General features: G+C 40.3%; 1 protein-coding gene across 12 annotated transcripts in view; it reads left to right on the top strand.

Annotated features, from left to right (window-relative positions):
- The window catches only part of prpsap2 (phosphoribosyl pyrophosphate synthetase-associated protein 2), a 43747-nt gene that overhangs the window by 10114 nt on the left and 17464 nt on the right, over positions 1–16169 (top strand). For 10 of the 12 annotated variants that reach the window (XM_059654080.1, XM_059654079.1, XM_059654081.1 and 7 more), the window contains 2 exons: positions 11296–11362; positions 14225–14397. In XM_059654080.1, the coding sequence (XP_059510063.1) occupies positions 11296–11362; positions 14225–14397 (240 nt within the window). Of the gene's footprint in view, positions 1–4491; positions 8449–11295; positions 11363–14224; positions 14398–16169 lie in introns of those variants that run through there. The other 2 variants (XM_059654087.1, XM_059654088.1) reach the window with 2 other exon arrangements.

The following is a 16169-nucleotide window of genomic DNA, read 5'->3' on the forward strand; positions in this document are numbered from 1 at the left end:
GTACCCATCTGGCCCAAAAGTGGGTCACAGTATTTGTTGTTGATTTTAAAAATATCTAAGTGGTATGGCAACTGAAACAACTGTCTCTAAAGAATCTTGGCTGACTCTTGGTGTTAATCTTTGGATGATTCACTTGTATTAACATGAACTGTAAATGAAAACATCTTGTTCTCATAGCATCTACATTTTGAACTACAAAATTAGAGGAGTCTTACCATCAGTAATGTCTCAAACCTGTTGAATTAACTATCATGTGCTGTTGTTTGGCTGCCAGATGGGGGGATTAATCAACTCCAAGAATACTTCGTGCTGCACTTCAGGAACATGCTAGTAAATTGGGTGTGATTTTCCCTGGAAGCTTCATTTTCTGTTTGTGGTAGTTAATGCCAGTTGGTGCTTTATTTGTCCTTGGAATTTGTCGGGGACGGGGGATAAGCAAGACAACATTCTGACACTTCACAAAATGCATGATTTAAGTGAAGCCATACCTTCCTGTTCATTAGGAGGTTTGTATGTTGATGCAGGCTATGCAGCAGGCCGGGCAGCATCGGAGGAACACGAAAGTTGATGTTTCAGGTTTCTCATGTCGGGCCCTGACCCAAAACATTAAGTTTCCTGCTCCTCTGCTGCCTGGCCTGCTGTATCCATACAAGTACACACTGTTATCTCTGACTCCAGACTCCAGCATTGACGGGTCTTACTATCTCTGAGGTTCATATGTTATTGAGTGTGATGCTGAATTGGCTATGGATGGATTTGGTTAGAAGTTCCATAATAAGTTTATTCACTTCCCCAGTAATTCCCATTTTGCATCACTGGTTGAATGCAACTACTTTCTATTTGATCTTGTATAAACAACTGGGCATAAATTATCAGAGTAAGTACAGAATGAGAGTTCTTTAATGATGTGATTGTTGACACTTAGAAACCTCTGGTCTGAATGATGTCTGACCTTGCAGTGTCAATTCTTCTACATAATGGTTGACAATTGTAACATAGTAAAATATTTTGGACTATTGGGAACCTAATCATCATGAGCTCCTTTTTCTGGTCCAAGTAAGTTCAGCTGCGATGCATAGTATGAAAATGAAAACAAAGATGTTCCATAGTTTATAGATTACTTAGAATTTTAGTAGAATTAGAAGGACAGAAAAGTTGACTGAGTGTAATTTGTTTTATGGAAATGGGTTTTTACATTTGGTCAGTTATTTTTTAATGGATTTAATTTATAGTATGATGCCTGTATGTGTCAATTAAGTACTTTCTGAATACAGAACTAAGTTATGCAAACTTTCTTTGAAATTATTAGTACACATTAGAAATAATTCATCCTCTTGCAAATTAAAATTGCCTGTGGCCCTGAGCTAACCAAAGGAGGGACAGTCTAGAATGTTAATGATGCATAAACTTGAGGTAGATTTATCCCATCACTTAACTGAAACAACTGTTGTGTTCTGGAATGCAGATTGAAGTACAAACTTGCTGATTGTTTTACAGGGAAGAATAGTCTCGGGAGCATGCAGAATTTTCTACAGTTGCTGATGAGATAGCAGGATGGAATTTGGGAAGGGAGAATTGGATGGGAACCTGAATTTTCATTTAGAACGAAGAGAAGCAAAAAGACAGAAGATCCATACAAAGCTTGGAAAGCAGTGAAAACAAAAAAAGTAGAAAATAAATTCCACCAGCTGCCACAGTTGGCTTTCAACTAATGTCTGTAGAGTGTTAACTTCAATCTTTGGATTACTAGTCCAGTGACATTACCATGACATCACTGTTTCACCTCAGTGAATCCAGAAGATCAGATGAGCTTGGAGTGCAGGTCCTTGAAGGTATTGAGATAGGTAGATAACAGGCTTTATACAACAGATAGGGTACTTCCCATTGTTATCAGAGGTGTAGAATGTAAGGGAAGTTATACTAGAGCTCCATATAACATTTAATAGGGTGTACCTAGAGTTTTGACTATAATTCTAGTTACCATTATAAAGGAAATATGTTTTGTTGGAATCAAGAAAGTACAGGAGATTTAATTGAGATATATGAATTTATGAAGAGCTACGATAGTTAGATTGGAAAGGCCTGTTTACCTTAGCAATAAGGTCAATAACTAGGGCCTATATAGCTTTACAATAATTAACAGAATACTTCGAGGGCAGTTGGAATAAGTATTTAAACAAGAGGATTGGGAGAGGTGTAGCAATTAAACCTTCGTGTGTGAGCTTGAAGTGCTGTAACTACAGGATAATGAATCAAGAGTTGGAGATTATGATTAAGCTGGTTAGCCTACTTTCTGCTAATATGGATATGATGGACTAAAAGTCCTACTGTTTGAAATTTAAGTTTTCTTTTTCTAATTTAAGCAAATATTTTCTTTAATTGATGGATAATTTGGTAGGAGCGTGCCATTGAATCATACAGCATAGAAACAGATCCTTCGTCCAACCAGTCCATGTTGACCATGATCTCAAACTAAACTAGTATCATCTGCCTGTGCTTTGCCCACATCCCTCCAAACAGTTTTTATTCATGTACTTATCCAAATGTCTTTTAAAACATTTGTAACTGTTCCCACATCCACCACTTCCTCCTTGAAGTTCATTCCACACGTGAACCACTGTTTAAAACAAAAGTTGTCCCTCATGTCCTTTTAAAAATCTTTCTCCTCTCACCTTGAAAAAATATAACAGCTGGTCTTGAAATCCCCCAGCCTCAGGAAAAGATAACTGCTATTCATCTTTTCTATACCTGTCCTGATTTTATAAACCTCAATAAGGTCACCCCTTATCCTTTTCCACATGAGTGGAAAAGCTGTCCCAGACTATCAAGCCTCCCCTTAACTTAAATCTTCCGTTCCCAGCAACACCCTAGTAAATCTCATCTGAACCTTTTCCAGCTTTAATAATATCCCTCCTATGACAGGGCAACCAGAATTGGACGCAGTACTCCAGAAGAGATCCCACCAGCATCCTGCACAATATCAACGTGATGTCCCAACTTGTATGTTTAAAGGCCTGAGCAATGAAGGCAGGTGTATTAAATGCCTTCTCAACCACCCTGTCTACACGTAACACAAATTTCAAAGAATTATGTGCCTGAATCCCTAGGTCTTGCTGTTCTACAAGCCAACTTTTAAGGGCCAACTTTTAAGGACCTACTTCTAACTGAATAAATCCTGCCCTTGTTTGCTTTACCAAAGTACAATACCTTTCATATATCTAAATTAAACTCCATCTTCCATTCCAGTTATTATTCAATGTAAAGCATTGAGTCTAGTAGTTTTTCTGGTGGAATATTGTGGTCATAGCTGCTTTTCTGAACTGCAATGTGAATTGTGATGACTGAAAAATAGTTACTCAATGTTTTTCATTATCAACAGTGTCCTTTTACTAGTTGAAATGCTAGAGCATTGGACTTTGATTAATTAACTCTTAAAATCCTGTATTATTGGTCAGAGAACAGATTGAATCCAACATTTGAAGTTCAGCATCTTGTTAACCATATACCTGACAATATATGCTTGTGGATTGTGCTGTAGTCTGAATTGACTTTGTTTCCTATTTGTCTTTTCATTGTCTGTGGGAACTGGTGTGTGGTTGTGTGTGTTTGCCAGGCTCCCTGTAAGGGAGACTATTCAAAACGTAAGCTATTGTAGCTCTCTGGACACTGATTCCAACCACTGTACAGGCATATATTTCATAGCATCCTGTAGCAAAACCTTTTTTTAAAAAAATTCCACGCAAAAGAACCTGGGATTGGAGTGGGGGTCGAACTGTTAGGAAGGCTGGGTCTCCTGTCCAAAGAAAGGATTGAGATAATCTACAAGATATCTTTAAGTTGTGAATGGGTTTGAACGGATCAACATGGAAAGAATGTTTCTACTTGCCAGAATCAAAAATTATGTGCTGTAAATATATGATCGTCCCAAAAAATCCAATAAAATGATGGTGATACTTCAGCCAGACTCTGGTTGCAATGTCAAACTTGTTGCTGCATAGACTGGATGAGTCAAATGATATTTGAGGAGAAGGTCAAGTGCCTAAACGAGAAAGAAGTATTAGAAAGATGATGTTGGTAGTTAGATGGGTGTAGGAAGAGCTTCATTTGAAGCATAAACACAAATGCAGTAAAATTGAGTGAAAAGGCCTGATTCCCTGCCTTAAGTTACATTTTCAATCTGTTTCTGTGGCAGATTGTTAAAAGGAATTTAAGTTATGGCTGCTACAGGGTAAAGCAAAATCCTTTATAATTTTGAGCAGAAACTCCCAATGCTACTGGATTAATGATTTGAACAGGTTGACTTCTGTTACTGACTGACGTTTTTGGCAGCTCGATTTGCTGAGGAATGACATTGTTAATTACTGTGAAAATTCAACTAGCAACCTCGCTTGTCATTTATTTACTAATCCACACTCTTAAAAATGCTCTGAAGCATATTCGTTTATTAAAGTAAACATTTTCTTGCAGCAACTCGTGCTGAAACATGAACAGCTGCTGTGAAGGGAAAGCTCCCTTAGTTCTGCTGTATTGTATTTTTGTTTGGAAAATAAATTAAAGTGTTACTTGCTTTGGTTCTGTTAGGATTTGCACTGTTGTGAATTGGGATAAACAGACTATGAATTGACTTTCAGAAAAATAACTTCATGCGTTTAGAAATAGACTGTAATAAGTTGACTGTTGCCAGCAAGAATGTGTTTCTGCTAATTAGCTTGGTTGTGAGTGTGGATTTGGCTGCATTTAATCTTGGAATGATTGCTGCAACTTGTAATGTCACAGCAAAGCAAAACTTTTCTCGGTGATACGAAATACTTTATTCGCAAACCATAGTGCAAGAGAAACATTACTCCCAATTCAAGCAAAGTTTGGTCAATTGCAGAATAAAGTACTTGTGTAGTTCCGTCACAGAATAGTACTTGTCCTGTACCAGGGTAATATTTTTGTTTTCCTTCCTCACTCCAGTTGTAATGTGGAAGTTGTAGTCCCAGATTTGTGAAGTTATGTGCTATGGACTGTTGAGCTGTATGGTTTGGTGGGTTGCAATATTCCAAGCTAATTTCATATAACTGAAATGGGAGAAACCTGGGATTAAGAATACTGCTTACCCTGCTTTACATTTACTCAGTTTGCAGCTGAAAGAATGATTAGATTATGTAGACAAGTCTCTCTCCTTCCTCTCCAACTCCTGACAAAGTCTGATGAAATGGCTATTTCATCTTTTTGCCATGTGAAATATTTTTATAAGAATGGGTTGTAATGTAAGTGAACCTGTATAATTTGGAAATTTGAAGTACATACGTCATCCGAAGGAATTGATACAACTGGAATTGGCCAAGGGCTTCAGATCCTAAAGCGTTCAAAATCAATGTCTGTTTGGTGTTTGGATCATAGTTTGATCTTGTCTGCTGTAAACCTATTTTTTTCGCCTGCAAATTTGCAGTCAGTAATGGGTCAGTGGTGCTTGTGGACATTTGAAGAAAGTTTTCCACAGATAATCTAGTGATTTATTTTGTTGTGGCTTTCTCCTTTCCCAACAGCAATTTTAATCCAGTTGAGATGTATTTTCCTATAGCTACAGTATTGTCAACAAACAGATGAGCAGCAAGGTGAACTTGTTCAGATATTTAAGGACGGCTTCGTGCGGTATGAGAGATAATATGGGTTCTATGGAGAATACATTTGGATGAAAATTATACATTCTAAGAAGAAAGAAATCACTGATGGGCATAGTCTATAGGCCACCGAATAATAACATTGCATTGGGATGGGCAATAAACAAAGAAATAACTAATGTTTGTAAAAATGGCACAGCAATTATTGTGGGTGATTTTAATCTACATGACGATTGGTTGAACTAGATTGGTCAAGGCAGTCATGAGGATGAGTTCATTGAACGTATCAGTGATAGCTTTCTTGAACAGTGTGGAATGGAACTGACGAGGGAGTATGCTATCCTACATCTGGTCCTGTGTAATGAGACTGGGATAATTAATGATAGTTAGGGATCCTCTTGAAAGGAGTGATCACAGTACAGTTGAATTTAGAATACAGATGGAAAGTGAGAAAATAAAATCCAACACCAGGGTCTTGTGCTTAAGCAAAGGGAGCTATAATAGGATGGGGGAAGAATTGGCTAAAGTGGACTGGAAGTAAAGACTGTATGGTGGGACAGTTGAGGATCAGTGGTGAATTTTCGGAGCAGTTTTTGAAAGAGCTTAGCAAAAGTATACACCAATGAAAAGGAAGGGCTGTAGGAAAAGCATGTAAGCAACCATGGCTATCTAAGGAAATAAGGGAGGCTATTGAATTGAAAGATAAGGCATACAAAGTGGCAAAAACTAGTGGGAAACTAGAAGATTGGGAAGACTTTAAACATCAAAGGAAAGCTACAAAAAAGCTCTAAAGAAAATTAAGATAGACTGAGACCAGGCTAGGTCAGAATATAAAGATAAGTAGCAAAAGTTTCTATAAATACAGAACGAAAAAAAGAGTGGCTAAGGTAAACATTGGTCGTTAAAAGGATGAGAAGGGGATTTAACATTGGGAAGTGAGGAAATAGCCAAGGCATTGAACAGGTAATTTTTTGTGATCCTCCCAGTGGAGGGCACAAATAACTTGCCAGTAATTTGATGACAGAGGCTCGGGTCGGTGAGGACCCCGACGTAATCATAGTCACAAAAGAAGTATTGTTGGCGAAACTAATGGAGCTAAAGGCAGACAAGTCTCCTCGCCCTGATGAAATGCACCCCAGAATACTAAAAGAGATGGGGTAATAGCAAATAAACTCGTAATTTTCCAAAATTCACTGTACTCTGAGGCAGTTCCAGCAGATTGGAAAAAATCAAATGTAATGTTACTGTTCAAAAAAGATGGTAGACAAAAGATGGAGAATTGCAGGCCAGTGAGCTTCTGTCGTGGGAAAAATGCTTGAATCTATCAAGGGAGAAAAATCAAAACATCTAGATAGAAATCGCCCCATTGGGCAGATGCAGCATGGGTTATTGAAAGGCAGGTGATGCTTGACTAATTTGCTGGAATTCTATAAAGCCTTTATAAGCATGATGGATAATGGGGACCCAATAGACGTGGTGTACCTGGATTTCCAAAAGGCATTCAACAAGGTGCTGCAGAAGATAAATGTGCATGGCGTTATACGCAATGCATTAGCGTGAATTGGGGATTGGTTAACTAACAGGAAGGAAAGAGTGGGGATAAATGAGTGCTTTACTGCTTGACGAACTGTGACTAGTGGTGTGCCACTGGGGATCAGTGCCAGGACTGCAATTGTTTATAACTTAGATGATTTCAAGTTGGGGACCACGTGTAATATGTCAAAGTTCGCGGAAGACTAAGATGAGTGGTAGAGCAAAGTATGCAGAGGACTCTGGAGGTTTGCAGAAGGGTATAGTTAGTTTGAGTGGGCGACAGTCTGGAAGATGGAATTCCATGTTGATAAATGTGAAGTCATCCATTTTGGTAGGAATAACAATAAAAAGACTATTACTTGAATGGATAAAAATTGCAGCATGCTGCTGTGCGGAGGGACCTGTGCATGTATTGCAGAAGGTTGGTTTGCAGGTACAGCAGATAATTAAGAAGGCAAATGGAATTTTGTCCTTCATTGCTAGACATGTTGGGTTTAAGATCAGGGAGGTTATGTTACAGCTGTATAGGGTGTTAATGAGGTCACAGCTGGAGTACAGCATGCATATTTGGTCTCCTTGCTCATGTAAGGATGTATTGGCATGGGAGGGAGCGTGGAGGCGATTCACTAGGTTGATTCTGGAGTCGAGAGATTTGGCTTATAAGGAGAAGCTGAATAGATTGGGATTATATTCATTGGAATTTAGAAGAATGAGGGGGTTCTTGCAGAAACACATGAAGGGAATAGATCAGATAAAAGCAGGGAGGTTGTTTCCACTGGCAGGTGAAACTCAGAGGGCATGGCCTCAAAATTTGTGGAGCAGGTTTAGGACTGAGTTGAGAATGAACTTCTTCACCCAAAGGGTTGTGAATCTGTGGCATTCCCTGCCCAGTGAAGTAGTTGAGGCTACCTCATTGGATGTTTTTAAAGCTAAGATGATTGTTTGAATGGTGAAGGAATTAATGGTTATGGTGAGAGGTGAGTAAGTGGAATTGAGGCAATGAAAAGATCGGCCATGGTCTTACTGAGTGGTGGGGCAGGCTTGAAGATCCAGAAGACCACCACCTCCTCCACGTTCTGAAGTTCTATGTGCATTGAAGTACTCCACACTATACAGAACACTTTAAATGCTGAGTTCTTCACTTTTCTCTTTTCAGATATCGAAAATGCTGATTGACTGAATTAAGATAGAGACTAAAATGAAGAAGCATTTTTAAAAATGTATTTTGGAATACTTTTGTTTCAAGGCAGGAATTTGAGATATCTCAGATAGAAAACTTGCCTTTCTGGACCATATCAGGGTCTTTGTAAGTAATTCCGTTAGTGAAGTAAATCTGGAATTAAAAAGTTTGTGACACTAAATTTGATCCTGGGAATTGTAAGAATCTTGGCATTTATAAACCATTTAAAACCCTAGTTATTTCTTTCAGCAAAATAGTTTCAAGGAGTTTTACAGTGAGACAAGCAACAGAAAAGTGGAACTTCTCATCAATTTCATTGCTGTCAACATCAAAATCTCTGGAAAACTGCAGATTCACTAACTGTTGAATGAGTAGACCCCAGAAATTCCTGTTGTTTTCTGTGGCATAATGTAATGGAGTCATAGAGTTGTTCAGTACAGAAACAGACCCTCTGTCCCACTCACCCATGCTGACCAGATATCCTGCATAAATTGAGTCCCGTTTGTTAAACCCTTCCTATTCATATACCCATCCAGAGGCTTTTTTAAATGTTCTTATTGTACCACCGTCCACCACTACTTCTGGCATCTCATTCTGTACATGCACCACCCTCCGTGTGAAACAGTTGCCCTTAGGTCCCCTTTAAATCTTTCCCCTGTCACCTTAAACTCATGTCCTCTCATCCTGGACTCTCCTACCCTGGGGTGAAGACCTTGGCTAATTACCCTATCCATGCCCTTCATGATTTTATAAACCTCTATAAGGTCACCTCACAACCTCCAGTGCTCCAGCGAAAATAGCCCCAGCCTATTCAGCTTCTTCCTATAGCTCAAACTCTCCAGCAACATCCTTTGTAAATCTTTTCTGCATCCTTTCAAGTTTAACTACATCTTTCCTCTAGCAGGGAGACCAGAATTGCACGCTGTATTCCAAAAGTGGCCTGAATAATATCCTGTACAACCGCAACATGATTCCCAACTCCCATACTCAATGCACTGACCAGTAAAGGCAAATGTACCAAATGCAGCCTTCACTACCCTTCCTGCCTGCAATACCACCTTCAAGGAGATGAAACCTGACCATTTTGCTCTTTTGGTGACTACCTAATCTGGGGCCTTTGTACAGGGGCACAAATTACAGTGCAATGAGAGAAAAGTGGTTGCACCTCTTTGTGACATGTGCAAATATATTGTCTTGTTTTGTTCTGTGCAGTCACAGGTCCTGGAAATAACAACAGGGATTATGGTCTAAAATCTTCTGTTTAATGAAAATGCAGAATATATAGTTCATGTAATATTTTAACAAGGTAGAATTTCTCCATCTCTCTCTAGTTGCTTCGATGGGACAATGTTCCTTGCTTTTTATAGATGTCAGACATCCTTAAATTGTTGAGTGAATCTGTTCTCCATCTTATGTTATAATTTTTACATTGAAGTAATTATTGAGATTTAATCTGTGGAAAAATGGTGATCAGCAATGTATAATGAAACTCAATAAGGTGTAGAGCTGAATGAACACAGACCAAGCAGCATCAGAGGAGCAGGAAGGCTGATGTTTCGGGCCTAGACCCTCCTTCAGAAATGGGGAGGGGAAGGGGGTTCTGAAATAAATAGCAAGAGATGGGGGGACAGGTAGAAGATGGATAGAGGAGATGATAGGTGGAGAGGAGACAGACAAGTCAAAGAGATGGGGATGGAGCCAGTAAAGGTGAGCGTAAGTGGGGAGTTAGGGAGGAGATACGTCAGTCCAGGGAGGACGGGCAGGTCAAAGGGGTGGGATCAGATTAGTAGGTAGGAGATGGGGTGGGGCTTGAGGTGGGAGGAGGGGATAGGTGGGAGGAAGAACAGATTATGGAGGTGGGGACGAGCTGGACTGGTTTTGGGATGCAGTAGCGGGAGGGGAGAGTTTGAAGCTTGTGAAGCCCATATCGATACCATTGGGCCGCAGGGTTCCCAAGCGGAATTTGAGTTGCTGTTCCTGCAACCTTCGGGTAGCATCACTGTGGCACTGCAGAAGGCCCAGGATGGACATGTCGTCTGAGGAATGGGAGGGGGAGTGGAAGTGGTTTGTGACTGGGAGGTGCAGTTGTTTAGTGCGAATCGAGCGTAGGTGTCCTGAAAGCGGTCCCCAAGCCTCCGCTTGGTTTCCCTGATGTGGAGGAGGCCACAACGGGAAAAGCAGATGCAGTATACCATATTAGCAGATGTGTAGGTGAACATCTGCTTGATGTGGAAAGTCGTCTTGGGCCCTGCGATTGCAGGGAAAAGTGGAGGGGAGTGCGGAGTAGACACTGAGAGAGTGGTCCCTCTGGAAAGCAGATAAGGCTGGGGAGGAATAAATGTCTTTGGTGGGGTCGGATTGCAGGTGGCAGAAATGTCGGAGGATGATGTATTGGATTCGGAGTTTGCAAGGGTGGTACGTGAGGATGGCGGGGGGGGGGAGATTCTGTTTTTGTTGTTGTGAGGGATGAGTTGCAGGAGACACTGTCATGGGTGTTCTCGACCAATGGCGGGGGGGGGAGGCGCGGTGCGGGGAGGAATGTTGCAGTCTTTGAAAAACGAGGATGTCTGAGATGTTTGGGAGTGGATTGCCTCATCCTCAGAGCAGATGCAGCAGAGGTGAAGAAATTGAGAATGGGGGGTGGCATTTTTGCAGGAGGGTGAGTGGAAGGTGGTGTATTCTGGTTAGCTGTGGGCGTCAGTGGGCTTGGAATGGATATTGGTTTCTAGGTGGTTGCCGGAGGTGAAGACAGAGCTCCAGGAAGGGGGGAGAGGCATTAGAGATGGTCCATGTGAATTTAAGGTTGGGATGGAAGGTAATGTTCTGAATGTAGACGTTGCCACGTTTGGAGCCAAATTGGGAAGGCCTGAATGTGGACTGTATCCATTGGGGATGATCTCGTTCCGTAGGTAGGTACTAAGAAAGGTGAATAACAACTAAAGGTTGTTAACTTTTTTATTTTCTTTCTAATAGAAACAATAGTACACATTCAGGAGTCTGTCCGAGGAAAAGATGTGTTTATTATTCAGACTGTTTCAAAGTAAGTAATATTAAATGTAATTCTTTACTGTGCATTTCATTGATCAAATAAGGAATGTAATTTTATGCAATTTTCACTTGGCTTTTGCATGAGATGTATTTTGAAAATTAAGTTTTATCTCTAATCTCTGGTACCTTTTGACTTTGATTTAAAGTTGGGTTTTGTAATTTCAGTATTCAAATACAATCAAAGAAGGAACGCCAGTTCTGTTTCTTTGATTTACAACAGAACAAATATTAAATTAACATAGAACATAGAACAGTACAGCACAGAACAGGCCCTTCAGCCCACAATGTTGTGCCGACCATTGATCCTCATGTATGCACCCTCAAATTTCTGTGACCATATACATGTCCAGCAGTCTCTTAAATGACCCCAATGACCTTGCTTCCACAACTGCTGCTGGCAACGCATTCCATGCTCTCAACTCTCTGCGTAAAGAACCTGCCTCTGACATCCCCTCTATACTTTCCACCAACCAGCTTAAAACTATAACCCCTCGTGCTAGCCATTTCTGCCCTGGGAAATAGTCTCTGGCTATCAACTCTATCTATGCCTCTCATTATCTTGTATACCTCAATTAGGTCCCCTCTCCTCCTCCTTTTCTCCAATGAAAAGAGACCGAGCTCAGTCAACCTCTCTTCATAAGATAAGCCCTCCAGTCCAGGCAGCATCCTGGTAAACCTCCTCTGAACCCTCTCCAAAGCATCCACATCTTTCCTATAATAGGGCGCCTAGAACTGGACGCAGTATTCCAAGTGCGGTCTAACCAAAGTTTTATAGAGCTGCAACAAGATCTCACGACTCTTAAACTCAATCCCCCTGTTAATGAAAGCCAAAACACCATATGCTTTCTTAACAACCCTGTCCACTTGGGTGGCCATTTTAAGGGATCTATGTATCTGCACACCAAGATCCCTCTGTTCCTCCACGCTGCCAAGAATCCTATCCTTAATCCTGTACTCAGCTTTCAAATTCGACCTTCCAAAATGCATCACCTCGCATTTATCCAGGTTGAACTCCATCTGCCACCTCTCAGCCCATCTCTGCATCCTGTCAATGTCCCGCTGCAGCCTACAACAGCCCTCTACACTGTCAACGACACCTCCGACCTTTGTGTCGTCTGCAAACTTGCTGACCCATCCTTCAATTCCCTCGTCCAAGTCATTAATAAAAATTACAAACAGTAGAGGCCCAAGGACAGAGCCCTGTGGAACTCCACTCACCACTGACTTCCAGGCAGAATATTTCAGAGTTGCATGTACGTTTTAACAGTTAGATCTCTCTAACTGCAAAATATCACATTTAAAATAGAAATACACGTTGGATTTTACCTCCTAAAGCATTTATTTTGATTTTCAATGATCATTTTGTCTGTGTCAATCACTTTTCACAACAATCAGACATGCTTGTAGACCTCTCCTGGTTCTCCAAGAAGTTAGTCTCAACTACAGATCTGACATAAGCTAAAACTCCTGATAGATTCTAAGAAATATTGCTGTGTTTTACCAGCCTTTTATTAATTAAAAGAAACCTGTGAAAGATGACAGTTTTAATTCTCAATGATCTGGTTCAATCTACCTGACTACATTTTAAAAAAAAAAACTTGTAATATCTCTGTTGCATAAAGCTGGATTGCCAGTGTATCAATATGAACATTTGTACAGAGCTCCGTTAGGGCTGTCTGCCTATTAATTGTCAGTTTTATATGACAGCAGAGGAACAGTGTTATTGTGAATTCAGGTAGCTACAGTACTGAATCGTTTCAGGACTAACCGAGACAGCAGTTTTAAGTTTAGCCTTAAGTTGCTTCATTAGTTGGATTTGCCTGGAGAGAGTAAGAGACAGAGAGATGTGCAGCATGGAAACTGACCCTTCGGTCCAACTTGTCCTTGCCAACCAGGTATCCTAAATTAATCTAGTCCCATTTGCCAGCATTTGGCTCATTTCCCCCCCCCCCCCAAGCCCTTCCTCTTCACATACTCATCCCAACACCTTCTTGAATATTATAATTGTACCAGCTTCCACCAATTCTTTTGGCATCAAACTCAATACACCCACCATCCTCTGCATAGAAAATTGCCCCTTAAAAAAGTCCCTTTTAAATCTTTCCCCTCTCACCTTAAATCATGTCCTCTAGTTTTGGATTCCCTATTCTAGGGGAAAGTCCTTGCCTATTCACCCTACCCATGCCCCTCATGACCTCTTAAACTCCTATAAGGTCACCTTTCATCCTCTGATGCTCCTGGGAAAATAGCCCCAGTTTATTCAGCCTTTCCCTGTAGCTCATACCCTCCAACCGTGGCAACATCCTTGTACATCTTTTCTGAACCCTTTCAAGTTCCACAACGTCCATCCTGTAGCAGAGAGACCAAAACTGAACACAGTATTCTAAATGGCCTAATCAGTGTCGTGCCACAACATGACCTCCCAACTCCTATGCTCAATGCACTGGCCAATAAAGGCAAACATACCAAATGCTGCCTTCACGACACTGTCTACCTGCAACTCCAGTTTGAAGGAACTATGAACCTGCACTCCAAGGTCTCTCTGTTCGGCAACACTCACCAGAACTTTATCAATGAGTGTATAAGTGCCACCCTGATTTGCCTTACCAAAATTCAGCACTTTACTTTTACCTAGCCCTGATTGTGGGGGTGGCTGTTCTCTTACATTTATTCAATTTTGTTAAGGAGCCATACTGTCAGTTTTCAGGACTGTTGGACCTGTTTGAGGATGACTTTTTTTAAAGGGGGCAAAGAAAGAGGAGAGCAATGGATATAAATTCAATATAAATGTCATTGCCCAGTATGATAAGAGCTACTTTACAAATTTATAATTTTGCTTTTTTTAAATAAACAGGGATGTCAATACCACCATTATGGAACTCCTTATCATGATCTATGCCTGTAAGACCTCATGTGCCAAGAATATCATTGGTGTAATCCCTTACTTTCCGTATAGTAAGCAATGTAAAATGAGGAAAAGAGGTTCCATTGTGTCCAAGCTTCTTGCATCCATGATGTGTAAAGCCGGTGAGTTGTGTTTGAGCTGCATATTCTGCAAAAATAAAAACTGAATGAACTGTGGATGCTGTAAATCAGGAACAAAAACAAGTTGCTGGAAAAGCTGAACAGGTTTAGCAGCATCTGTGAAGAAAAACATCAGAATTACCGTTTCGGGTCCAGATCTGAGGAAGGGTCACCGGACCCGAAATGTTAACTGATGTTGCCAGACCTGCTGAGCTTTTCCAACAACTTCTGTTTTGCTGCACTTCTGTTCATTGGCACTGTACCTGAACTATGGTGAAGCGTTTTATTTGATTTAGAAGAGAAAGAGCTTCACTTTTTGCACCTTTTGAGACATCAAGAACTAACTTTGCAGCAAATGAATTTAAGTGTACTCATTGGTCTTAGGCAATGCAATACCAAATCTGTTCTCAGCTAGAATCCAGAAACGCAGCACTGGAGTGATGACCAGTTGATCTATTTTTGGTGGTGATCGAGTGAGAAATGATGATCAAACATGAGCTGATGTTCTGAGTTCTGCTTATGCCAATGGAGACCTTGCATTCACTGAGAGGTCTGATGGTCTTAATTTTGAATCCTCAACCAAAAGACAATATGTTTGCCCATGCAGTATTCGGTGTTGCATTGATGTCGACCAAAGTTATTTGGTCAAGCCCCAGAACAGTGATAGAATGTCCAGTCCAAGTTTGATGAGAGCAGTGATGGGGTGAGTGGTGGTGGCTGGGGGTGGGGGCTAGTTGAGAAAGTACTTATGTTTACAAAGCAAAAGGCTATGACATCATTGTGGAGCAACTCTCTTGATAGTGATATCTAGAATGGGGCAGGAAGGGACAGAGTATACATCTTAAGCATAAACATGACAGCAGTTGAAGTCGAAGCAGGGGAATTTGTAAAAAGGCAAATTAATGGATTTTTACTTTAACATGTATTTGGAGCAAAATAAGTAAACTAACAGCTGAAATAGAGATTAATGGGTAATATCTTATGGCCATTATAGAGATTTATAGAAGGGTATCAAAGCTGGGAATGATTCAAGGTTGTGTCTTTTCAAAAGAATGGAGAGGAAATGAAACTTTCATAGTATGATATGAACTAAGTATGATAGTAAGAAATTATTGAGGATTGGATTTTGTTGGATCCAGATGGATTGGGATAATAAATAACGAGAAGAAGATGACGGTGATGCGAGTAGTCTGTAGGCCTCTGACAGGTGTTCCATAGGGCATAAAATTTATGATAATGCTGTGTTTTATTAAAAAATTATTCATGGGTGACATTTACTCTTCATGTAGATTGAGAAAATCGAATTGGCAAAATTAGCCATGAGAAAAAAATTCATATGGTATATTTAGGGAATTTTTTCGAACAAAATTTTGTAGATCCAACCAGGGATCAGGCTATTTTGCATCTTATAATGTGTAATAAGGCAGGTTTACTAAGTGATCTGAGTAAAAGATCCTTGAAGGAAAGTGACCATAACATGACAGAATTTGCATTCAGTTTGAGAATGAGAAAGTTGAGTCAGAAACAACTGCACAAACTTAAATAAAGGTAATTACATGGAGATGAGGGCTGGAGTGCACTAAGAACAGAATTTAGCAGAAAAGACTGAACTATTAAAGTAGTTCATGACTTTGCAGCAAACGTATATCCCGATGTGGAAGAGTTCTAGGAAATAGATAAACTGCCGAAGGTTAACCAAGGAAGTTAAGGATCATTTCAAAATTACAGAAAGACAGCATGCATTGTTATAAACCAGATGATTGGCAAGGTTTAAA

This window comes from Stegostoma tigrinum, chromosome 23 (assembly GCF_030684315.1).
Source record: "Stegostoma tigrinum isolate sSteTig4 chromosome 23, sSteTig4.hap1, whole genome shotgun sequence".
NCBI lineage: Eukaryota > Metazoa > Chordata > Chondrichthyes > Orectolobiformes > Stegostomatidae > Stegostoma > Stegostoma tigrinum.